At 37.8% G+C, this 25,141-nt stretch overlaps 1 protein-coding gene across 3 annotated transcripts in view; it reads left to right on the plus strand.

Moving 5' to 3' along the window:
* The window catches only part of CTNND2 (catenin delta 2), a 521,421-nt gene extending 496,422 nt beyond the window's left edge, over window positions 1–24,999 (plus strand). For all 3 annotated transcript variants that reach the window (XM_058819679.1, XM_058819688.1, XM_058819696.1), the window contains 4 exons: window positions 10,333–10,459; window positions 14,486–14,617; window positions 21,822–21,895; window positions 22,711–24,999. In XM_058819679.1, coding sequence (XP_058675662.1) covers window positions 10,333–10,459; window positions 14,486–14,617; window positions 21,822–21,895; window positions 22,711–22,971 — 594 coding nt within the window. In that variant the 3' untranslated portion in view covers window positions 22,972–24,999. The remainder of the gene's footprint in view (window positions 1–10,332; window positions 10,460–14,485; window positions 14,618–21,821; window positions 21,896–22,710) is intronic.
* The last annotated feature ends 142 nt before the right edge of the window (window positions 25,000–25,141 follow it).

The following is a 25,141-nucleotide window of genomic DNA, read 5'->3' on the forward strand; positions in this document are numbered from 1 at the left end:
ATGCACCATATATATGTGACACTGAAGCATCCTCAGCGTTGATGCTGGGTCTCATGGTAAGCTCTAGCTGATTCATAAGGCAATGATGAGGTATTGTTCACTTAAAAACTCAAGCCCACTCTAAGGTTACTAAGTACAGATTTAGAAGAGAGAAATTTAATCTCATACTTGTGTAAAGTCTGTCCCCAAAGTACTCCACCCTTTGAACTTTTCTGAAGAAAAGAAAATTTAAAATGCAGCCCAGGAGTCAGCATCTTTAAGTTAAAGCTTTCTTTCTGAAGGGAATTGTATAACTGAAGTTTCTGAAATATCCTTAGGGTAGAGCTATGAGGAGGCATCCAGAATCCAGAAGGTTATGCATAGGTCACATCTACATATGTTTTTTCAAAAGTATGGTACCTCAGAATAAAATTGGATTTTAATATTTGAATTTAATATAGTGACCTAAGAAAATTAACTACATATCTTTTGGCACTGGGAGCATTTTTAGTCCATTTAAATAAGGTATTAAATGTTTTAAAACTAATTTCCATTAGTTAATGGAAAACAATGCTTAGCTGGATTCATATGCACAACACTGAAAAAAATCCAGACATCTTCCTAAAGAGTTTCAAAGGTGTTTTATAGATACATGCAAAGAGAAACTATTTTTAATTGATGTCAATATTTTTCTCCAAAAGTCATTCAAGGAATATGATTTCTACCATTCTGAACAAAATGTCATATTTAATTAACTTATATGCTTAATATTTGCATATCTAGGTCCAGGCACAGATCAAGAGTAGATGTGCAGTTAAGAGTATGGGTGAGGAACTCGGTTCCTCTCAGCAGACTTGAGCAGGATTGTTGGGTGGTGTTGGATGGCTGCTCACAGTGGATCAGACCACTAGAACTCTTACTTGCAGTAGTAGCACACTCATGGAGCACAGAGGGGAGGGAAATCAGTTACTTGCTGTGTCAGTCACAGCATATTTCTGTCTCAGAGGTAAATGGCTGAGCTGGGATAGTCAGTGCAGAGCAGTGGGTGTCTTTGTGACCCTGAGCTGTGTTGCCGTACTGGCACCATCACCATCCTCGTCCTTCTGGGTTCTACAAGGAGGTCAAAAGTGTGTGTTCAGTATGGCTGGTACATGTTTATTCAGTCAAAGGTCAATGAAATATTAAGCTGCTGCATCAACATCCTACTTTCATCTCTTCGATGTTCTACATCATCTAATAATGGATGGGGGAAAAACTACTAGGAAGTCCTTCTCATTTCTTTCTTCTTCTCTTCCTAGAACTGCTAAAGAAATTCAAAAATACCCTAAATATGTCTGCCATTTCAGACTTGAAAAAAGAAAGAAACTTCATATTTTGAAAGGAGTCTCTTTTGTAGTATGTGTGCTTTGTTCTGCGTGTTTTACTTCCTTAGTTGCTGATACAGTTTGTCTTGATGAAAAAGCTGTAGCTACTTCTTCCTGCAAAAAGTAGAAATGAGAAGTTTCACTGGAAGTTTCTGAATTGGTTTATTACTTCTAATTGAACAGAGTGCTTTTAGAGAAAGTTGAGGATCCTCTACATTGAGAGTTGTAATCTTTGGTGCAATAGCAATGTTTCTCTTTGAGTTAACAATCCTTACTTTGTGAATTGGAAACTGTTAAAGGGGTATCAGTAAAAAACAATGTGCATTTCTCATTATTAATGTCCATGTGTGCTGGTGAGCTACATGTTCAAAGCAGAATATCGTTAAACTCACACAGGTTAACAGCAATAACTGGGATCTCTAACTCTCTGATCCAAGTGTGTTATGTCCAAACTTCTCACCTAAAACCAAGGACAGCATGAGTTCCTCCAGTGAGTTTTCTGAAGGGGCACTGATTCCTATTGTGTCAGACAGCTCCACATTTGAACAAAATGATTGTCTGTTTTCAGCTGCACTGCTGCTATTTGAGAAGCACAAACTTCTAATGGCTCTTGATCACAGTTAGTATCATTAGTGTACCATGTTCTTTACCATAAGGGAGAATGGTGCAAATTTCACTTTGCTAATGATTTTTTTTACATATTTTACACTCACAGGTATAATAAAAGAGTTGTATCTGGTTGATTTTATGATTTAATGCATGAAAAGTAAGAGTAAGAGGTTGATTGGTTTCTAGGCTTTGGAAGGACAGTAGATTTAAGAAACTGACCATGAACATAAAGTAGTACTTGTCTCTCTCCTGAAATTTTGTGGCCAAGAGCCACAGTTCACATTTCTAGATCATATACATGTTAAGATAGATGGAATTGCAGTACTGGAATGAAAATTACAATACAAATAAAAAATCATTGTACATAATTTTTGTACATACAAGATACAAGCAAGAATAGCTCTTTTGTGATTCTAACAATTTAAATTATAGCTTATATACATTGTGCAGGAGAAAATAGAAGAACAGAAATTCTAGCTGAAAGGCCAAGTACTGCCTTCATTTCTTCTAAAATATATGGAAACAATTTTTTTCCCATATAAGAGGCAAAGTGATGCTTTGAGAAATGAATTTATTTCATTTTATTGCAGTGTTTTGAAAGGGGTTTTTTTTGGCTGCATATAACCTTAGCAAAATGAATAATGAACTCTGCTATATCTGAAGTCTTGTCCTTCATGCTTTGCCTCACATACAATTCTCTTTTCTTGCAGCTATTTTATTTATCAGATTAGGTCTTGTCATCTTTGCAATTCACACAACAGGAAATCAATAATTAATTATGGATAGGTAAAGCAATGCCTCACTGATTGCCTAAAACATCCAAGACTTGCACTTTATAAAACCACCGGGGATAGTTTCCTTGCTGTTTCTCACTTGAATAGATTTGGCAAGTAATTAGCACTTATCTCTGCCTCATCGTGTGTCTCTTCATAGCTAAAATCAAGGGATGAGGTGTAAAATTAAGGTACAAGATCTGTGATTAGAAGATGATAACAATGCACATCAAAAAGTGCATTAGAAAAAAGAGAAAAGTCACCAAGGCCATCTGCAGTATTTTGAAAGAAAAAAAATGGATGATACTCTCAGAAGCATATAGTATCCCTTGCACTGCAATGGAAGAGAAAAACAGGGAGAGAAAATATTATAGATTATTTTGAGGTGGAATGCTGACAGTGGGAGAATAATGGTGTTGCTTTCAGAGAAGCCAAGGTGGAGGCTGGGAGGTGTATATCTCATTTCAAAAAAATGAGTTTAACCACCGATTCTGAAAATGTCACTTCAAAGAGCCTACAGAAAACTTAATAATCCTCAGCCAGTTCCAGACAGTTTTGCTGCAGTTAATGACTGTCTGACTAGGAGCTCTTCTTTAAGCCTCATGCTGCCCTAAATACGTATTTCAATATCTATTTGTCTTTCGGCTTCTTAAGCATTGAACTTGCGCTGTGTCTGGACTGCAGAAAGGGTCGCTTGTAAGTAAAAGCCATTTGTACACTGAAATTCAGAGTGAGAAGACAAGAAGCACTGAGGTCAAGCCCTCTGCACCGGCTAAGAGACAGAAGCACTGTCTGTGTCACACAGCTGCAGCAGCTGTGGAGCAACGTGGCAGCCCCAGCGTGTGGCACTGGCACCGGGGACTGAGGGTCCCTGGGAGGGCTGGCTGCTCCAGTGGAGCTCTGCCACCTGCCTGGCCCTGCTGCTAATGCTGCTCTGTGCCTTGGCTCAAGTGATGGCACTGCTTCCACGGGGTTCTCAACAGAGTCTCCATCCTCTCCCCCCAGTTAGGTCTGTGCAGAGGAGGAGGGAGTGGCCTTCCTCAGAGGCCACACAGGAGTGGTACTCTCAGCATGACCTTTAGCCAGCAAACAGCTGGCTTCACCATCATCATGAAAAGGCATGGGAAGCAAGCTGTGCTTTCCATTAACCGCTTTGTCTAACTTCTCATCCTGTCACCAACTTTTATCCAAATTAAAGTAATATTTTTAAAGCCCTGAAACTTGAATAATTTCTCTTCTAAAAATAATCTTCTGGCTTCCATAAGCTGTGGAATGAGACTACAAGCACAAATACTAAAATCTTCAAATTAAGATGAGCTTCAGTGATGCACGTCTTCACTTTGGGTCTGTTGATTTTGGGTGCTTGGCTCATAACTCCTTGGGAGAGGAGAAGAAACATGACATTTGGAGTCAGCAGCCCTTCTGAAGCCATTGAAATTGCTCCAGAATAAAGGATTTAAGCCAAATGGACATGTGAACTGGGAAGACTCCAGGACCTTCTAGGCTCAATCCCTACTCTTGTCTTGAGCAGCATATTTTGATTTACCTCTTCAGAAGCAAAAGATAAAATCCTAGAAATAAACATGGTAATACTCATTAGAATTGTAGAGTAACTTACGGCAGTAAAACAATGTTTATTCATAATACATAGTAAAGCAGATCATTGCCCAGGAATTCTTTTCTGGAAACTACACAAGCAAATCCAGAAAAAAACAATACTTTGAGGAGTCATTTACTGTTCATAGGATTTGACAGTGTAAATTCAATTTGAATTTGTAAATTCAAATTTAAAAATTTTAAAAAACCATTGGGTTTAAATTATATAGTTTATATAAAACTAGTTGGGTTTTTTTTTTCAGGAGTGTTTCTAGAGTTTTTGTAGCTGTAAGAATTTAGTTGAAATCTGTCTTCCAAAGGCAATACTCTTCAAGTACAAAGGCAGGGGCTTTTTTTAGAGAGCAGTGTCTAACCATCTCTTCCTCAGCAGCTCACATTTCCTTGTCACCCCTCCAGTGGTGCACAGGTTCTGTTGGTGGGGACTAGTTAGCTTCTTCCCTTGCTGCCACGGGGCTGGCTTGGTATTTTTTTGAGAAACACTGGGAAATGTATTTATTCTTTTTCTTTCATTAAAACAAAATAATATGATTCCAGATTGTAAATCCTAATAAGTAAGGGTGGTTGTTGATGATCGTAAAATATTGATTATTTCAGAAATCCCATGTGAGAGCTCCATGAGATATTTATGTGGATTACCCCAACTTTGTGACCATTTCAGATTTCTCACCACAGTCAAGTCATACACATAATTTTCAGATGGCAATGTATCTAGATTATTTGATCCAGTTGTAATTTCTGCTTTGTCCTATTAGAGTTGTGACAGCAAATTCCCACTGAGGAATTGCCCAGACCTATGTAAGTGTGATGAGCCTTGACTTAATTCACATCAGATTTATCCTTTGCTGTAGACGGCGTCACACTGGTGCACAGCAGTTGGGATGTTTCATTGAACCTGACAGTGCTGCTGCGGCTGGTGAAGGAAGCAGCACTCAGAGCAGTGTCTGGCTGAGTTTCAGTGAGTAGATCCTCAGTTACACACTTACAGGCACTTTGCCTTGTTGCTGTGTCACCTACTTCTAACACCACAGTGGGTTTCTAGTTACTGATACCTGCAAGAGGTTATCTAACAAAACTTCACATTTCTTCAGCTTATAACCATTACGAGAGCAGTTATTACTTCAATTAATATCCTGGAACCAGTGAAAAGCTGAGTTATGGATAAGGAAGTAGGATGATGAAGCAAGTCTGGTTCTATGTGCTTCAAGTTGTCTTTAAAATGTCTATTAAATTAGGTTACCAGAGGATCAGACCTGAAGCAAAAAGTAGCATGCTGGCAAGGTTGTAAATTTCAGGAAGGTAGGACACAACATTATCTATAGTTTTTCAGGCTTTAGCTGTTTTTTTTTATGGGATTTTTTGCTTCATTTTAATTTTTTTTTTCTCTACTAGGAATTTCCCATTTACAGGAAGTTGCTCTTCTCTATTCCTGACAATGTTCAAACACCTATGGCCAGGAGTTTGAACTGAGAGGCTGTGCTCTTCAACACTGAAAGATACTGAGCCATCCCACAGCCATCATACCTCGTACAGTTCTTCTAGAGCACTCAGTGCTTTTCAAGGCAGTGTCTTCCTATAGAAGTTGATCAGTCAGAAGATAGGGCTTGTTTTCACTTTTGCTGCATGACTATTGGCACATGGACTGTTGTGGGATTTCTTTCTGAGTGCGTGCTGTGTGGTGTCCAGGTTAGGCACCGTACCCTTCCTGACTCCTGGACTTTCCTTGTTCCTGTTGGGAACTGTTGAGTCACCATGTTGTCAGTTCCCATCAGGATTTAATTTAATTCAGTCTTCACAATGTTACTGTACTACAAGAGAGAAAATGGTGTGTCTGGTATCATCCACCTCCACAAATCTTCTCCTCAAATCAGACTCCCCTACCAGTGACTTCTGAAGATTTGAAATTCTTGCAAACACAATAGAAATCTGATTCCCATTTTGCCCTTGCATTTTAAACACAAAGAGAATATCAAGAAAAAAAAGAAAGAAAGAAAAAAACATTACATTTTCATGAGACACGTGCAATAGGTGTTTGGTGCAATAAGATTAGTCATCCTGACAAAATAATTATTTTCACATGGGCCTGATGAAAATGATTTATTTTCAAAATGACTGAAAGTTGAGCAGGGAGATAAAGAACCTGTTCACCCCATAAGCCCAGTAAAAGGTGTTCTGAGAGACTACAATATCACTTTCATTTTCTATAACGATCATCCAACTCCCATCCCAGTTTTAATCCTGCAGCCTGTCCAAGAGGATGTTGTCAGAAACATGTCACTACCAAACAAGCTTTAGCATTTGGAATTTATAAAGTATAATTGATACAATAGTACAATGGATATATTCAGTATAGTCAAAATATAGACAAATGCCCAGTAGAAGATGTTTTGGAAGGATGTATAGTGATATTTCTGTACTCTGTTTGTTCTCTGTCCTCCTGTACTGTGCAGTTGTCACCTATTAATTAATGTAACAAAATACATTTAACATTGCATTTAAAAAATACATCCATTCTGTAACAGAATTGCATTGAATTGCTTTCCAATTTGTCACATCCTTTTGTCTTCCTCTTCCTCTCCTAGATCACATTTGTGGCTAGTAAATTGGTTTCTTAAATTCTGCCTCACATACTTTGCTCTTAAGTTAGCTTTCTTCTCTTCAGGACACTGCTGTATACTGTACCTTTAAGTATCGAAGTCAATTTAATTAAATTTCATTACAGGCAGTAGACCTGAAACAAAATAATGAAAGCAGCCATCATGTCAGGTGGTATTTATCTAGCCATTAAATTGAAAATACCCCCTTTAGGCTCTTAAAAATTAGTTTCAATATTTAATACTAATAGTTTTTGGAATCATTAATGGGTATAGTTTTAATAAATTTGTTACAAACTGTTTATGTTTTCAAGGAAAGAAGCTTGTTTTGCTTGCTTCAGAAGAGAGCTAAGGGTAAATAACTTGAAAGTATTAGGGTTTTGAAATACTGTGAGGTCTGGGAGCTGCCTGCAGTCTGTGGAAAAACACCATGGAAGTCGTCATACAGTGATAGGTGTGTGCCTTGTTTAGTCAAAGGCAATGCCAAGCCAGTACAAAACTTGCCTAGGAGTTTATTTTTTGCCTCACTTGTCTTGTTGAGCTGATTTGGCTTGCCAGCTTGGGAGTTTGTAGGAGAATTTATTTAAAGGCCTCATTATAAGCACTATTGTCACCAGAGAGAAAAATGAAAATTTGCAGGGAAGAGAAGAAGGGAAAAACTCCGCTGCAGAAAAAGACTGCTGGTGCCAGCATCCAAGCAGCTCTCCTTGCTGCTCAGGCACCTCACAGGGCTGTGTCTGAGGAAGCAGCATTGACAAAGCACCTGTTGATGTCCTGCACAGCCAAACCAGTGCCATGTGCTGTTCCTGCAGAGTCCATGGCACGGTGCAGGTGTCAGGGATTTATTTCATCCGCTTCCTTTCAGAAACAGGCTGCAGGTATTAATGGATACAACACCAATGGAATACGAAACAGTAAGAAAGACTTAGGGAAAGACTCTTGTCACTTTTTCCTGAACAATATGCGAGGGTTTTACTTGAGGGAAACAAGAGTGCAGAAGGAGAGTATACTTGGCCATGGATGTATGCAAATCCACAAAACTGGAAACATTTCTACCTTGCTCTATGTAAGCATGGTTGATGTCTCTTCTTTTGCAGGCAGAGAGTAATGAATAGTGAGTACATCCCTTTTCCTTTCGTCAGATCTGAACTCTGTCCTCTTCATCGCTTCCCTTTCTTCCTTCTGTTTAAAAGAAAATTTATTTTTAACAGAAATAAATTCTTTTGTAGAAAACTGCAACAACATGAGATATAGTCACCTTTCTTGTAAGAAATTCTTAACCCCAGAGAAGGAGAAAGAAGAACAATTTTTCTTCATCAGGATAAAGGCATAGGCTTCTTACATGTTTGCTCCTTCAGTTTCATAATAAAGAAATGAATGCACAAGTTACTGTCAACCAGAGACAAAAAAATAAGGCTATATGAGTTACTTGTAGTCTTGGATAAGATTATTGGACTTAACTATCCAAAAACTTGGATAATATTAATGGACTTACAGCTTTAACTATAAACTATTATGTCTTCTTTAAAATACATGTATTTTATATATATATACATATCATGTATAGTAATTTCCAATTTGATTTAAGAAGTTAGGGCTTCACAGATTTTTTTTCTTCCGTTATCATGAACCCTCCCTCTAGCTTGGAGGATGTGGTTTGTGTAGAAACTTCTTTTTGGAGATGGGGTATAGATTGGAAATGTTGTATATAGAAAAATTTCATTTGAAGAAGTTGTATTAAAGATCAAGTATTTCTTTTTTCAAGTTACTCTTACTAATTTTTATTAATTAACAAGATTTCTCCCTTATATTTTCTTATATGACTTTGATTAAATATGAGGTGCAGTTCAGTGACGTGTCTTAAACAGGAGCAATAGAGGACAAACAGTCACTGCTGACTCCAGGGAAAGTCCTGACTGTACTGTAAATGCCATAGGCCAGATTTCATTCTTGCTCATTTTTGTCTTTGAAATTGCAGCTGAGATGCACCCCTGTTAGTACAAATGCATTACATGAGGAATACAGTCATTCAGCACCCATAGTTAGGTGTCACCTCTGGCTGTCCTAAGTTGTTTATAAAATTTTCCTCTACAAGAAGTGTATCTTCTTTCCTCCTGCTGTGTCACAGTCTGGATGAGTCCTCTTTTCTAAGAGTCTCGTGGAAAGGGGATTTTCAACCCATCTTCTCGTCTGAGAGCCAGGTGCCCATGGTTTCTGTGGATGGAACAAAGTCAGATACCTTGAGCAAAGACATTTTGCTGCATGTGTGGGATTCATTGCTGGATGTGTGGGATTCATTGCTGGATGCGTGGAATAGCTGAGTTAGGGGATGAGAATAGTCTTTACTACCCCAACCATGAATTATTCTTCTGTGAGCAAGAGGAAAATTCCAGCTGGTTTTTGGTAATGTTCTATTGTGTTTATTTCTTTAAGCATTTTGTTGCAAAACTTGTGTTTAGCACCATGCCTAGTCCGTGACTCGATTTCCCCTGAGTCCAACAGAAAGTGGACATTTTTAAAACTGTGTGAGACTGGAAATCTCAGTGTTACTGATTTAGATTTAACATTAAGAACTAATAAAGACAATTGCAATCTATCAATACTGAAGGCAGATGAAATACTAAATGAATAATTAAATGAAATACTGTCATTTAATAAGAACACTACCAGAAATCAGTTTATGCTCTCATGATAGTTTCAGACTATACATAATACGTTTTTAAAAATGTGAAGTACATTATTTTGGTTTATAGCACTATGTTATGGTGCAGGAATAAACCATTTCCTTTTTTATTTTTGAACTAGCTGTTTTTAGTATTTGTATTACTTTGTTGCAGTTTTTTAATACATCACCATGAACACAGTTTTAAATAGAAGGAATATAATTTCATTCTATATGCCTTGATCAAAGCTGGAACAAAATGCATTGATTCTTTTTCTCTCATATGCAAGCATGAGAGAAAAAGAGGACTGATAATCCTGGAACTTCCCAATCTTCTTATTCCAAAACTCCATATAAATGAAAAATATTTCAAGCCAGAATGAAGTGTTTCAAACAACAAGCAAACAAAAATATTTCAAGCCAAAGCTGCTTGCAATGTGAAAATTTAGGTTTGGGAAAAAAGGCAGAACTATTAAACAAATATCCTAAAACAGTGTTAATAATTTGAGTCATTCTGAGATTTGTCATTTTATAGAAGTTTCTCCATTTATTTTCAATCTTGCTGTGTCAGCACATCCTATCCTGTACCACTAACTACACTTACCACCCAGTGGCAGGAAGAAGACAGCAGCCTACCAGTGTATCCATAGTGAAAACACCAGAGAAGAATACTCTGCTTAAAGCAGGGAGCCGTGTGGCGTTTTCACTGACCATTGTCACCCTTCTTGGTGTTGCAGGATGGATGGTCACAGTATCACTTTGTAGCCTCATCTTCAACAATAGAAAGGGATCGGCAAAGACCGTACTCCTCATCCCGCACGCCCTCCATCTCTCCCGTGCGCATGTCTCCCAACAACCGCTCAGGTAAGGCTGGGCCCAGGCAAAGGCACCGGTAAAAATCCATCACCGTCATTTTCCCTAACATCTGGATTGTTGTTCACTCTGGGGAAAAGGCACAAAGTGTATTCTTTACTGTCACCAAATTATTAGGTCAAAACAGGATTTAATTTTTTTCATTAGCACCTTGTAAAGTTTTACAGAAGAAAGATTTTTCCATAACATTTTGTCATAAATTCTCCCAAAACGTTTTCTTGATGGGGATTACCTGTTTAGATCCCAGGGCAATGGCATCCATTGGTACCACCAGGAAATTCTGTTGCTCACTTTGCTAGTCATGAAAGCCACTATGTGGTTTATGACCATTTTGCATACTTAGCAGAATTTTAAAGACCCACATTACTTTTTTTGTCAGCTTTTATTCTGGGTATGTATGTATACATAAACAAATGTAAGTTCCATAAATTTGCCTATACATCTTCCTAACATTGATAGTATATTTACACCAGCTATTATCAATTTTATATGATCTGCACAATGAACTAATGTAAGTATCTCAACTAATGCCATAGTGCAAATTAATTTTTCTATCTAGAAATCGGGTAACCTTTCCCTCACTTTACTCTAAGGTAAAACATACCTTCATTAGATAAAACCATTCCCAGTGAAAAATTTTCAAGATAAACAGAGTGCACTGACAGTCTTTCAGTGGCCTTTCTGCTGCTTGTTCAGTCAAATGCTGTCATTCCATAGGTACACAAAGGGTTTAGGATTAAAATTACCAAACTTATTATTACCATTATGCTATAGGTTTTTTTCAAGAAAATTGTTTTGTTAATTATCTAGAAGCTGTATCTTAGTCCTGCAGAGCAACAATTGAGGAGATGTGAAAATGTAGCCAGAAGTACAGCAAAAGCTGCTACTCTGTTTTGAAAATCTGCCATTACACAAGTCCATAAAGAGCTCATCTTGACTGTATGTGCAAGGTACTTGAAATGTCTGGCCCTGAGATCTTAGTTCTTTCTCTTGCCAGAGCCATCTTCTCACTTCTGTTACTCTAAATTTTGGATGAAATTTTACTGCCATCCTCAGTTATCATAAGACTGGAAAAGCACAAATAATAGTGGCTGTTTCTGAAGAAAGAAGAGCCCATGTCATTACATACCAGTCTGCTCAATGTCAGTCTAGAAAATTGCTGGAACAAATAATCAGAACCTGAATAGCACAAAGGTAGTAGGAACATAAGATATTACTTAGTTCTAGGAGTATCTATTTCTACATAATAACATAAGTTGCTGTATGTCTGGTAGTATCCATATCAAATTCAACCATCGATTCAATACCAATTTCTCTTATTAAATCCATCTGAATTCCTGCTACAAGAATTTGCAGAAAGAAAAGTCAGTAAGTACAATATCCTATGATCAGTAAGACTCTTTCACACAACATTTTTATGGAAAATCCTAAGGCAGGCTAGCCAACAGTTCAGAAAACATCCTATGTGGTAAATAAAAAAACTTACTGAAAACCATTCACAAGGAAAGGGGATTGTTTATTGCCAAAATGGCAGAATGCTGTGCTTAGAGCCTAGCTTGGGTCCAGTACCCTTCAGTGGTTTTAGTAATTTGCAAAAGTTACCTATTAACTTTGTGGGTGACGTAAACCTGGGAGACACTCATGTTCTTTGATGGGCATTATTGAAATTCAGAGTGATTCTGAGAAATTTGAGGTAATGTTCAAAGGGAAAAAATTAACCAGTCCTTTAAAAATAAGTTATAAGGAGAATGTCTGACTAGGTGACGTTCCTAATTTCTAAAGTTCTTTAGAAATTATCTGGCAATTTTTGTCAGTTGCACACATGAATTGGAAGGTGGAAAAATTAGGATATGAGATTATACTGAAAGGACTGAAATTGTTTAACTCAGGTAAAAGAGACATGAGAAGGAGTCAGTGGGAAGAGGTACACACCAAGTTTTCAAGCATGTAACAGCCAGCCATGAAGAGAAATGGTGTGAACTTTTTCTGCTTTCATAGCAGACAAATGGAAATAATGAGCAGCAAGGAGTCAGGCTAGACATTTCCTAGCAGTGCAGAAAGAAAACACTGGAACAGAGTGCTTGGAGCAGTTATGTGATCTCTGTCATTAGAGATCTTTAGTTCCAGATTAAAATCTGTCAAGAATTATGTTGGTATGCTGGATCCTACCTTGGGGTAAAGAGTTGAAGTAAACGAACTCACACCATCCCATCCATCCCTAGGACTGGGTGATAAAAGACTTTTCTGTGTCCTTTAAGAATTAGAGCAGAAAACCATTATATCAATTTTCAGTCTAATATCAACCAGACTCTTCATCTTTGCTTCCAGTAAAAACTCTGAAAGAGGGTTGATTCTGCATTTTAATGCTTTCCAGAAAGTAGTTTTCCTCTCATGGGAGGAGCGAGGAAATTCCCACAGGGAACAGAGACAGATGATTTTATCTGTATCAGTCAATTTTGTTCAAAACACCAGTGTTTATAACCATTACCAGAGTATGTGAAATAAAATGTGTCTCTCTGCTAGCAGCTTTTTCAAGGTTTGCATTCTGGCCCTCTCCCCATTAGACTCAAGCTGCCATTAGCTGATTTGGTGGTTTAACGTCATGTTTCTTTATATCTGCTGGATTATCAGCTTTAGATTTACATCACTATTGGCAAACAGTTTAAAAGCAATCCCCAATTCTAATGGCTTCATAAGAAAGAACATCTGTCCTGCATTTGCTCTGTAAATTCAGAGGCCAGAGCCAACAAAACCAATCGAAGCAGAATTCAACATCACTTGTGCTTCCCTACTCCATAGTTGAGTGCAAGTACTTCACTGTTGTTCAACTAAAAAATGTAACAGTTTAGAGATGCTGGAAGATATGCCTCAAGGTCAGTCTTCACAAAGAGTTTGTATTACATTTTTAATTTTTTTTCTTTTCTTTGTTTATGAGCAAAGGGATTGTTACTGTTTTTGAGCTTCTTTTTACATAGCAAATACCTGGATGGAGGCAGGGAAATGTGTAGGGGCAAGCACCAGTACTTTAGTAATGTTTGTGCCACTGTGCCCTTAGGAGGCTCTGGGGAGCTCTGCCATTCACCCTGTGCTCCTCCTGCCCCCTACAACAGGGAAAGTGCACTTTATTAACCAGTACCTAAATATATTGAAGTCAGTTCACTTGAAAGCCATTATTTTTTTCCTTTGCTTTTCTCCTTTTCCTAAGCATTGCAAGCTCTAAGGCTTCATGATCAGTGACAGTGATCACTTCCACATTCTCCAGTGTGTGAGACTTGAGTACAAGGCCCAGTTCTCTTTTGTGCTACCTGTGCTTTCCTCCTTTTAGCTGTACCTTGAGTATAGGTGATGAAGGCTTTAGTTTTTATAAAAATAGCTTAATGTAGCAGTTGTTGCTTTAATGGCAGTTATTGACACATATAGCTATTTAAAGACAGAGAAATTATTTGAGTTACCTTTAACTGCTAGGCATTCTTTGATATCTGTCTTCTAGGAGGAAAAAGGCGTTCTTTTCTTCCCTTTTCCATTCAAATAATTTAATTTATTTACTTTCAAGAGAAAAGGGAAGAAGGTAGTTTTATAAGGGTTTTTCCCACACAGTTGAAAGTTAAGTCTTTTCAATGGAAATAAAGTAACCATTTTGAGGGAAAAATGGAAGTGCCCATAACCAGAAAGTTTTGACAAGTTAAAGAAACTGAAAAGCAAAAGGAGAAAAAAAATATTGTTGAACTTTTTTTTTCTTTAATAGCAATCGTCTTAGATGTTGGATGTAAGTAAAAAGAAATTTAACATTTAGAAATAAAATTATGTTTGCAGTGGATTGTCCAATAAATACATTTGCCTTGTCCTTGAAATAACAGCATCTCTTCTTTTCCTCCATAATGTGGTAGTGTTTCTTCAATCAGCTTCATGTTAGAAAACTAACAGATGTAAACTTTACAGGAGTGCTTACTCAAGAGTTAAACCCTACTTTCAGTCATGTATGATTAAAAAAAGAAAAAATCCATTTTTGTTATCTAGCAAGTGCCCCAGCCTCACCTCGGGAAATGATCAGCCTAAAAGAAAGAAAAACAGACTATGAATCAACTGGAACTAACGCCACTTACCATGGAAGCAAGGGAGAACACACTTCTAGGAAAGACACCATGACAGGTGAGATTTTGCTTGCATAGCATATATATAAATCAGCTGTGATAGAACACTGATTTTATAGGATTGCCTGGGCTTGCTGCACTGTGGAAAAGGGTCAACCTGCTTTCATTAATTTCCAAGTTTTAGCCACCTTGAGAAATACAACTGAAGATATATTTGAATAAATAAAAGACTATGTGAAAATGATTTGTGAACACCATGGTTCTTCACAGAAGAAAGGCTCTAAATCAAATCTTGCGTGTCTTTTTCAATTTTACATTTGTTGTCATTTCAGGAGGAAGTTGGTTGATCACTTTGAATTAACTGGTATATTTGAGCATGTGCAGTGATCCCTAACATCTGTCTTTTGCAGGGAATGCTCTCCAGGATGAGTTACCTTATTGTGTATGTCAGTATTCATAGGAAGTTTGCAGCTCTTTGTAAAGTTTATCCATGTTACTTTCCTAGTGGGGCTGATTTAAGCGCAGTAATTTCTGTGTATGTTGTAGCATCTGTTGCAGGTTTCTCTGAAGGCCTCTCTTCCCCAGTGAGCTCATTAATCTCTTACCATTTCAGTAATTAGGAAATCTTGAGTGTTTTTCCCGGCACTGTACCTCTTCGTGAATTCTCTTGCAAAATACATGTTGGTTTCCATCACCATTGCACCATCATGGGGCTCATATAACCATTATTGAACTTTTTGTCACATTTATACAGCACCAAGCATCACGGTCTCCTCCAAATGCTGCCTCAGGGCAGGCAGAAAATCTCAGTGAGAAATCTGAATGCCAGTTACCTTCTCCCATGCCCTCTGTAGAGGTCTTTCTCAGAGGCAGAATGAGTTGCTCACCAGGAACATGGTGACTCAGCATCAATCCATCCGTAAGATCCATCTTTCAAGGCTGTATTCAGGATGTGAAGATACTCACACTGTATCTACTATGTTAAATGTGATTATGTAATGAAAACCTAAATAGCAGCCTTGGAACTTGTGTGAAAATGCAATATGGAGTGTTAATTAGCCTGAAGGTGGAAATCTGAAGAGAAGAATGACAGTGAAGAGCATTTGAAAACCACAGAAATTCGGAGTGTCCTGAATGAATTCTGTAGGGTACTACGGGCAAGTACAGAAGATTCAGTCAAGGTACTGCATTTTATGTGTCTGTCTTGTTTTGAGTGTTTCATAGTCACTGCACAAGGTAGTTTTCTATAAGAGTTCAGTGGCCCCTGCTTGGCTGATTGTGAAGGACAGCACTGGTGTGTTTTTCAGCCATTTGTCAAGGACCCATAAAGGGTGAATCTCGGGAATAAGAGCATCAGGCTGGAAAGAAAAAGGCAGAATCAGTAGTATTTTGTTCTAGCTGTATCTGTAAATTCAGATTAGCAGATTGTATCAGGAAGTTCACCAAAATACAGTGTCTCCATGCTGAAAATGTGGGTTTCCTTGCATATAGTCTTACCTCTGTCCACACGTTAAGAAAATTGACTTCTTTTTTCACACCCCTTTTCACTTTCTTTTTGAATGTGGTGCTTTTCTTGTCTGATTCCTACTTCCCTTAATTCCTTTCTCTTGCAGTATAATTTTCAGATCATGGTGTTTATACTGCCTCAGCAACCTTTACTCCACTTTGATTTTTCCATTGTGTTTTCCTCTAATATTGTCTTGTATTTTGTCTATATGTGTCGATTATTTGGGTGGGCTTTTAGTAAGGAAACTTGAAACTGTTAGCATCATACTCAGCTATCAGCTGTCTTTCCAGCTCCTGAGGTCAGCGAGGGGAAAAAGAATCAAACTAATTCAAATCAAAAAATGTAACATTTCACAATCTTACATGACCAATGTACAAATAAATATGGAATTAACTAGTAACTTTCTCTCTTTCAGATCACCAAATCTCTGCACGTTTGGTCTAAGCTCAAATTAAGCACCATTATAAGAACAAAAGAAAATGACAGAAGGAGTTTTGCTCATCAATATTCAACATGGAATTTATGTAACATAATTGTACCTCGTTAAATAATAAATATTTGATTTTAAAAAAACATATAAAGTCAGTATTTGTGATTTTGTGAGACATTTTGACTTTGCTTGAGTGGCCCAATACAAGTTCATGTAGCATATTTCTTACGAAGCCTACGTTTCCTTTTGTGCATCTGACAGTGCATTGCAGCCGATACATCCACGTGGATGGGACTTAGATGAATGTTTTCTCAGGTTCCACCTGGCACACACATATTTTGATCTGCTCTTCTACTTTTGTGCCAAGCTGATGTATTACACAAAGCTTGCTTTGACTTAGGGATTTTACACAGAGCATAGAGCCAAAGCTGTAGTCCCAATTTATCCATGACTGTCTCCATGCTCTTCTCCAAAGCTCTTCTCAGTTTATAGTTGAAAAATTTTATGACCTTTGAGCTGAGACTGAAATGAAGGTTTTTTGATGGATTCTCAAAGTAGGAATGTTGCCTTCCTGCCATCCTGAGGATTTGTCAGGGAACCTCTGGGGAAAATGGAGAATCTATGAAGTAAACAGTTTGGCTGAAGACAGTAACTTACATTGATTTCACGAGGATAGATAAAAAAAAGAGGCACAGTATCAAAGTTTTCATTGCCCTCTTCACAGGTTTATGATGCCTTTTATATGTACTGTCTATTTTCTCCTCTCTGTAGAAAATAATAACCAATTACAAAATTTTGTCACCTAAAGTATATTTTTAAGACAAAAGCTATTATATTCCATTTAGGGAAATGGGAACTGTAAGTGCACGTGATAATGTTATTTACGCCATATTGTTTTCTTTCAGAACAGGGAAGATAAGGTCCCTGTGGACCATCATGGGACCCTTCTTTGAGGTTTCTTTTACTTTTTTAGTTCCCTCAGTGAACTAATATGTACATCATAGTCAACATGCTGTGTCTTCTCTTCCAGCAGCAGAGAAAAACATCTAATTAATTCCTTTTTCCTTTGGTTGTGGAGAATCAATCATGAATACTTTTGTTATTTAAACTTACTGGCAAGTCCATGCATATTTGGAACACAAAAAAAACACCATCAGGTGCTACAGGTGCTCAGATGATGATGATGATGATGATGATTATTATTATTATTGTTGTTGTTGTTGTTGTTTTCAGAAACAATAATGCACTGTAATCTTTTCTCATGCCCTTACCTCATTTTTCACTGTGCAGGAAGGTGGCAGTGGTAGTGACAGGTAATGATCTCTGTTACCTAAGATTTGTGAGGCACAGAAACATTTTCCTTTACTGTGTTGAACTAAATTTTCTTAAATGGAGACCTGCTGCTAATAGCAGAAAAAGCAGGTTGTGTGATACCAGATGAGGAAGACTACCTGTCCAGCAGAGCTGTCCTTTCTTGCTATCAGTTTGTTCCTGAGGGCAGAAGGCTAGCATCTTGTTATTCCAAAGTGTCTGTAAATGTGTTCAGAATTAGCACTTCCAAGATCTGAAAGCCGAATATTAAACCATTAATCAAGTGACTGGGATATATGGGGATGAATTTGGTCAATGACATCTTAGTCATGTAAACCACTGAGTAACATAATTTTCAATTTTTGTCCTCTTTGAAGAAAACTGCTATAGGCAACTATGTGACTTTTTTTTTTAACCAGTATCACCTAGAAGAATGAACAGAAGGGAGAAAGAAAGCTGTTTTTCTATAATGCCCTCTATGCAACTGAGCCACAAAGTACTGCAGGTTGATCATAGTATTCATTTTAGAATGTTCACAATTTTGCCTCTTCAGTGTTATCATGGACTGATGTTTAGAGATGCATAAAATACACACATAAACACACACGCTGATCACTTCTCTCTTAATTTAATTTTCAACTGGTTCTCACATCTCTGTGAAGAAATGTGGCTGCAGAAATATCTCTGTTTCTTTCTCCTTTCCCTCCTTTCCCTTCTCTTGCCATTTTTATTTTTAAAAATACTTTATTGACTTCTCTTTCCATTTGTTCTACAGTTTTATTATACTGATAAATATATATTATCAGGAAAAATCAGAAGTTAACCACACTATCTGTCCATTCATCTAGCTCATTCTCTCCTTTCTTGTATATTTGTCCTCTGATTTTGGATAGCAAGAGTCAACTGCTCGCATTATCATGGCAGAGTGGGAATGGAGTTCCCAGGGATTCCACCTGCATGTTCAGAAGCAGATACTGGAGCAGGGCTGCATTCACTGCTAGCAGCTACATTCTTGACTTACATTTCCTTCAGAATCAGAATTACCTTAACCTCCAAGCTAGCCTAAGCCAAGATTTCTTATTCTTGAACTCCTGGGATTTATTGTCAAGCATTTTATGTCTCATTGTTTTTATTGCTTTGAGAAAATATTACTAAGGGTTTGAGGAGGCTTTTTTTTTTCATTTTTAACTTTTGAATTTGTATCCCCATCACTGCAGTGAAGTCAGCCACACAGAGCTTGCAACTATTTTCATAAGCTGAAATTATCAGTTTTTCATTGCAGAATATGTGATCCAAGAGACCGTAAAATTTCAGTCTGGTAGTGACATTTGTGAGCACATCAGTGCAAATGTCACAGTAGTGCACTGGACAGCTACACACCAACTCTGAACTATTTCTAGGTTTATAATAGTCATGGCTAATAGCAGAACATATGTACACATGTCTTTGTATATCTCAATATGGAAAGGTCATGACCTCCCTCCTAATGTCTAATTGCCTGAAGGGACAACAAGCAAATTAGCATGTGTCCAGTTTGCTATTTTCATCAGATTCTTTCATAATACCCTCAGATTACAGTTGCACCTTGTACCAGTCTTTTGCTCTTGACATCAGACAACCAGGAACAGCATTGACCTGTCTGAACTCAGTATGTCCAGTCATGTCTGAGTAGAAACTCACATGCATGAAACTTCCAACCCACTTGTCTTGGCACATATGTTCATAAAAGCAAAATGGTTACAAGAAGTTCTTCCTCCATCTAGCCAGTCCAATACATTGAATGTCACTTTAATGTTTTTTTAAGAACTAAGACTTCACAAAATGGATGTCTGAAATACTTGAGTATCTTTAGATCTTGACAAGAGGAATTTGTATAACAAAACTTCTGGCATTTTGTGGGACAAGCAAGAAAATAAAAAAAACGGCATTAAAAAGTTGGTATGAAGGAAAGATCTGGCAGCTGTACTACTGAGAGTTGTGTTGTCATGAGATGCACCATAAAGAGCAATGTTGATGCAAACTTCTCTAATATTAAAGATCATCAGGAGGGGTATTTTCAAACACCACAGCAGAGGCTGCAGGTGGAATATAAAGAAACCCACTGAAATAACAGTCAAGTCTCAAAAATCCCTTAAGTGACAAAATGTAACCTGAACAGTGACAACCTCTGCAGAGCAACTCTTTTGGCATTAATGTTGACAACATCTTTGGCATTAATTTTGACAACCAAAGAAAACTATTCAAGCACTACTTTCCATCATTTTTCCTCTTTCTATCTGTTACAGCCTGTTGGCATATAGATAAAATTAAGAGTATCTACCACTGGAGGAGCCCAACCAGCATCTGTCACTAGAATTCATATTCTTGCCACCTTAAAAAAAAGGGTCATGCTGCACTTGGCTCTGGAGCTCTCCTCCATTTCCTACACAGGACTCTACACTCTCTTAGTTATTGCATCCAGCTCTTCAAGGAACAAGAGGGGTTTCACCCCTATCAGTTAATGGCTGTGAAATCAAAAATCTCATTTTCCAGCTGTTAGAGCTCATCAAACCACCATATAAGCCCTGTCTTTATCCTGTTTTCACAAACAGTGAAGATCTTTAAGAAAAACCATCTAAGATCTGGAAAGCAGCAATATGGAGCAGTGCATCAAACTGCCAAAAATTATACCCTCATCATGGAACCCATGGCAGATGTGAAGACCAGAATTGATGTATTCCAGTCAGCTTTGCCTTAAGGCCATGCCATTTCTTTCTCCAGAAGGGGTGCAGTGGTGGGAGGAAAGGTAGAGGAAGTTTCACATGCATATGTCCATGCTTGTACATTGCCAAAGGAAGAAAGAGTGCTTACATCTTCAGTAACATGGTTCTTCCTAGTGATGTGACTACCTTGGATCCAGATCCAGCTTTCAGCTCTGATGCTCAGCACTTGTTGTCACAGGTTTTGAGCTGTGGAAGTATTAAAGGCCACTCTTGGTGCCTCCAGGTTTTTTGCCATTGCACAGAGACCTGAGAGTAGTCATGAGCGAAGTGTTTCAGTTCCACTCGTGACTCTGATTCACAGCTACTCAATTTTTACTTTCAGGCCTGTTCTTTTATAGTAAGAATCCTCATAACAGCGTTCAGTCATTGGTTAGAATGTCTGGAAAGTCAATAATGCATGAAAAGTGTGCAGCAGCCACACAAAATGCTATCTTCACAGCCTTTCAAATATGAGAAGTAACTACAGTCTTTCAAGTCCCACAAGCAAACTAAGCTTCAGCTACATTGCCAAATCAGACGGCTCAGTGGAGTCAGCTTTGCAAGGAATATCCTTTGCTTTTCATTAGGGGTTTTTTGGGATGGGGTCAGAAATAAATTTTTGCAAGACTGTATATCATCCTCCTCTTTAGAAATACTCCAGTTTCAAACTCATAGCTCAGTTTTGTCTGTGGATTTGAGTAGTAGGACATCTGAGAAGAAAGTGGCAGCAGTGACAGCAGTCATGTATTTGAGACTGTCTTGGCCAGACCTCTTCAGTATAAGTGCATATTACTTTTTGCATATTACTTTTTTGTCACTTATATTTAATCACTTTATACTTGAATAATTTCATAATAAAGCAAAATGACTGTAGGATTAATGATTCACATTGTGCAACTGAAGTGAAAGAACTGAAATGTTTCTTAATATTTACAGCTGCTGTTTGTTACATGTGTTACATAAGCCCATCTATAACCCGAAATTTATTATTGAATGCTAGATTTATATGAAATTATTTTGTTGATGCATATAAGAAGTGCACAAGATTGTTATAAGAATGGCATGGAGCCTGTTACCATTAATAAATGAATACCAAAGAGATGTATGTACACCAAAGCAAAGATGATGACCATTCAGTGGGAGGAAAAGCCTGCAGATGCTTTTAAAGACTTTTGTGTGTGGGAAACGGGCTTTGTATGATGTACTTAATTAAGAATTCAGTTTAAGGCCAAAGAGGCATGTTCGGTAAACCTGCTTTTTTCTCTCTCTGCAGCTCAGAACACTGGAATCTCAACTTTGTACAGGAATTCATATGGTGCACCTGCTGAAGATATCAAACATAACCAGGTAAGTACAGAGACTAAAATGTTACTGTTCCAGATGGCAAAAGACTGGTGCAACATTGTATATGGAAATGGGAAAAATTTAAAAACATCACAGATAAACACATTGCTTCATGTAGAATTTTACTCATGTGTCCAAATCAAACAACTGTGTTTGAATATGGGAACTGAAATGAGGTCCTGAAGGTCATTTACTCCTTCATAGCAGTTCTAGAAATAGAAACTAGAGTAGTTACACTCTCTTGTGCAGTTGTAATATCAGACCTGTGGGACTGCTAGAAGTTGTGAACTTAGGCAGCCTTTTTCAATCCCTTCTCAGAGTGCAGTGCAGATACTTGTTCTGAACAAATATCAAGGAGTTTGGGTCATAGCAGTGCGACTGTTCCTGCCATCTTGAGGGAACATTACTAACATGTACAGAGCAGCAGGATCCACAAAGTATTCTCACATTGGTGTCTGAGCATTGGTATTCCCAGTGATAGCCATCAGAGGAATGACAGGCTACCTCATTTTGCAGCCACAAAGTCTGGCCCACCTTACAGAGGTGGAATGAAGCAGGGGATAGTCTTGTAGGATAGTAAGCATGTGTTTATATATTTCAGATTTCAGTAAAGTCTCAGCTATAAAATCAGAGATTCACTAGGGATGTTGGAAAAAATGTATGGCAACCTTAGGTTAGAGGACTGTCTTTGAGCAGAAGTTAAGATAATGCACAATTTTGTATTTTTAGCATGAGAAATGTAAGCAAGATTAACTCCTTCCATCCTGTTGCCTACAACAAGTTGTGTCTTACAAGGTGTGGGTGTTGCTGTCTTTCAGGTTTCAACACAGCCAGTTCCACAGGAGCCCAGCAGAAAAGATTATGAACCATATCAGTCATTTCAGAATTCAACAAGAAACTATGACGAGTCCTTCTTTGAGGACCAAGTGCATCATCGTCCGCCTGCAAGTGAATACAACATGCACCTGGGACTAAAGTCAACTGGCAACTACGTCGACTTCTACTCAGCTGCTCGTCCCTATAGTGAACTTAACTATGAAACAAGCCACTATCCAGCCTCTCCCGACTCCTGGGTTTGAGACTTGGGCAGATACAAAAGCTCCAGGAACTGTGCATGTGCATGCATACCACGAGACATTTTTTTTCCTGCAAATTTAGTTTGTTAAAGCCTGTTCCATAGGAAGGCACAGATAACCAGTATGGAGAAAATTAAGAGATTTTTTTAGAAGGCTAAAAGATATGAAAGCTAAACCTGGGAGTAATTAGGAAGAAATATATATATACATATATATATTTTACAGTGTGGGGCAACTTTACTGTTGGCCTGTAGAGTCTAAAGTTCAGTGCTGTATATTGAACGTGGCTGAAGGAAGGAGGAAGAACATGACAGTGGATCTGGGTCAAGAGTTAAGCACAAGTTACTGAGCAGCATACATACTTTATGGGGAACAGCTTCTCACACCTTGTTTAATATCCTCATTCATTGTGAATCTAGGCTTCAAGTTGCATTTGGGGTTTCCTCTGTACAGCAAGATGTTTCTTGCCTTTTGTTAATGCATTGTTGTAAAGTATTTGATGTACATTACAGATAAAAAAAAAAGGTGCATTGTGTATATTACACCAATGCCACAGTGTTTCTTCATCTATGGTTCTAAATATTGCTTCAATTTCAAATTTTGAAAGATGTATGAATTTCCAGTTTTTTGTTTTCTTTTCCCCGGTGCGTTTTAACAAAAAAAAAATCAAAAAAAAAAAACAAAAAAAAAAGCAAAAAGGAATATTTAGCAGTATTGTTTGTTCTGATATGTGACTTTGTTTGTGGCAACTCAAAAAAAAAGGCATTCAGCAGTTTCTGACAATTAACATTCATCATTCCACACTCCTTGTCAACAAGTGCTTTTTCACTGCCTAAAATTTTAGATGTAGATATTTGAAATAGATTTTTTTTCATTTATACCAGTTTTCTTTATGATGATACAGTGTTAAAAGAAAATAAATTACAATTGATCTGTCATCCATATTTGCTAAGAATGTCTATTTCCAAGAGCCTACCATACAAATACACATTCTTACTCGTGTGTGTCCATGTATGCATAGTATTCCGTGTGCGTGTGTTTGGGTGTGTGTGTTTGTGTGGCGCAAGACTTCTTTTCATCCAATGTTCTCCCTGTTAAGCTTCAGTTTTTGTTTGATTTTCAGTTCTTTTAAACAGTGGAAACTCCAGTATGTGCTTTCTCTTACTCACTTCCGTAACCATCGATAGCAATTCAACATTGCTAGGCCACATGCTCACAAAAGAAGGGGTAGCTGATTTTTTATCACCAACTCCATCACCCTTAGATGCCATTTCCTTTAAAATAACATCTTTCGATCTCCTCTTGAGGAAATTTCATTACTCTCCAGCCACCAACCAGTAAGTGCTCAAGAAAGGCAGAGTTTGATCTTGCCATCTCCCTGAGGGAATGAAAAATTGAGACCCATCAGACTTTAATCTGGACTCTCCAAACTCTTTTGACTACAGAAGGGTCCAATTCTTGAACCATTCGGACAATCATTTATTTTAACCCATACCAAAAATAAAACCCAACACCCAGAACACATTCCTCAAATATGATAATAAAGACCATTTCTGTGCATTTAAAGTGAAATTCTAAAAAATGTGAGGGACAGAGAATTTTTATTTTTTTTTAATTTTAAAAGTAAACAACAGCTATATAGTCTAGGAGGCCAGAAGAGCTGGCATATTCATCCTAGCACTTGTAATGCTGGAAGGGAAAATAGAAGCATTTCTTCATTTCCATGATTCAGGCAACAAACAGTTCAGCATACAGTTTTCAAAGCATAAGACCCACAACTAATGGAGTAGTTGTAAATTGCTTCAATTGCCAATAAGGAATTTGTTTTAGTTTGCAAACATTTCTGTGGTTAGTCACTGTAATAGTTTTAACATCACCTGGCACACTTCTGGCTGTGCCCAGGGGGAGAAGTCTCTCACAAGTCATCACCTGCTCTATAGGGTGCAGCCCAAGTAGTTCATGCAGGCGGGTATTGTGATGTAGAATTGGTTTATTGGTAATCTAGGACTATAGTTTAATCTTTTGGGCAGCTTTTCCCAGTGTACGATATGTAACCTTTGCTCTTTGTAGTAAACAAGGGGAAAAAAAATAGCATGCAAAAAACTTTTTAAAAAATTTCAGAAAGGGTGGGTGGGAGGGGCACAGTGGGCCAGATGTATAGTGAGGTAGATAA

Source organism: Ammospiza caudacuta, chromosome 1 (genome assembly GCF_027887145.1).
Source record: "Ammospiza caudacuta isolate bAmmCau1 chromosome 1, bAmmCau1.pri, whole genome shotgun sequence".
Taxonomy (NCBI): domain Eukaryota; kingdom Metazoa; phylum Chordata; class Aves; order Passeriformes; family Passerellidae; genus Ammospiza; species Ammospiza caudacuta.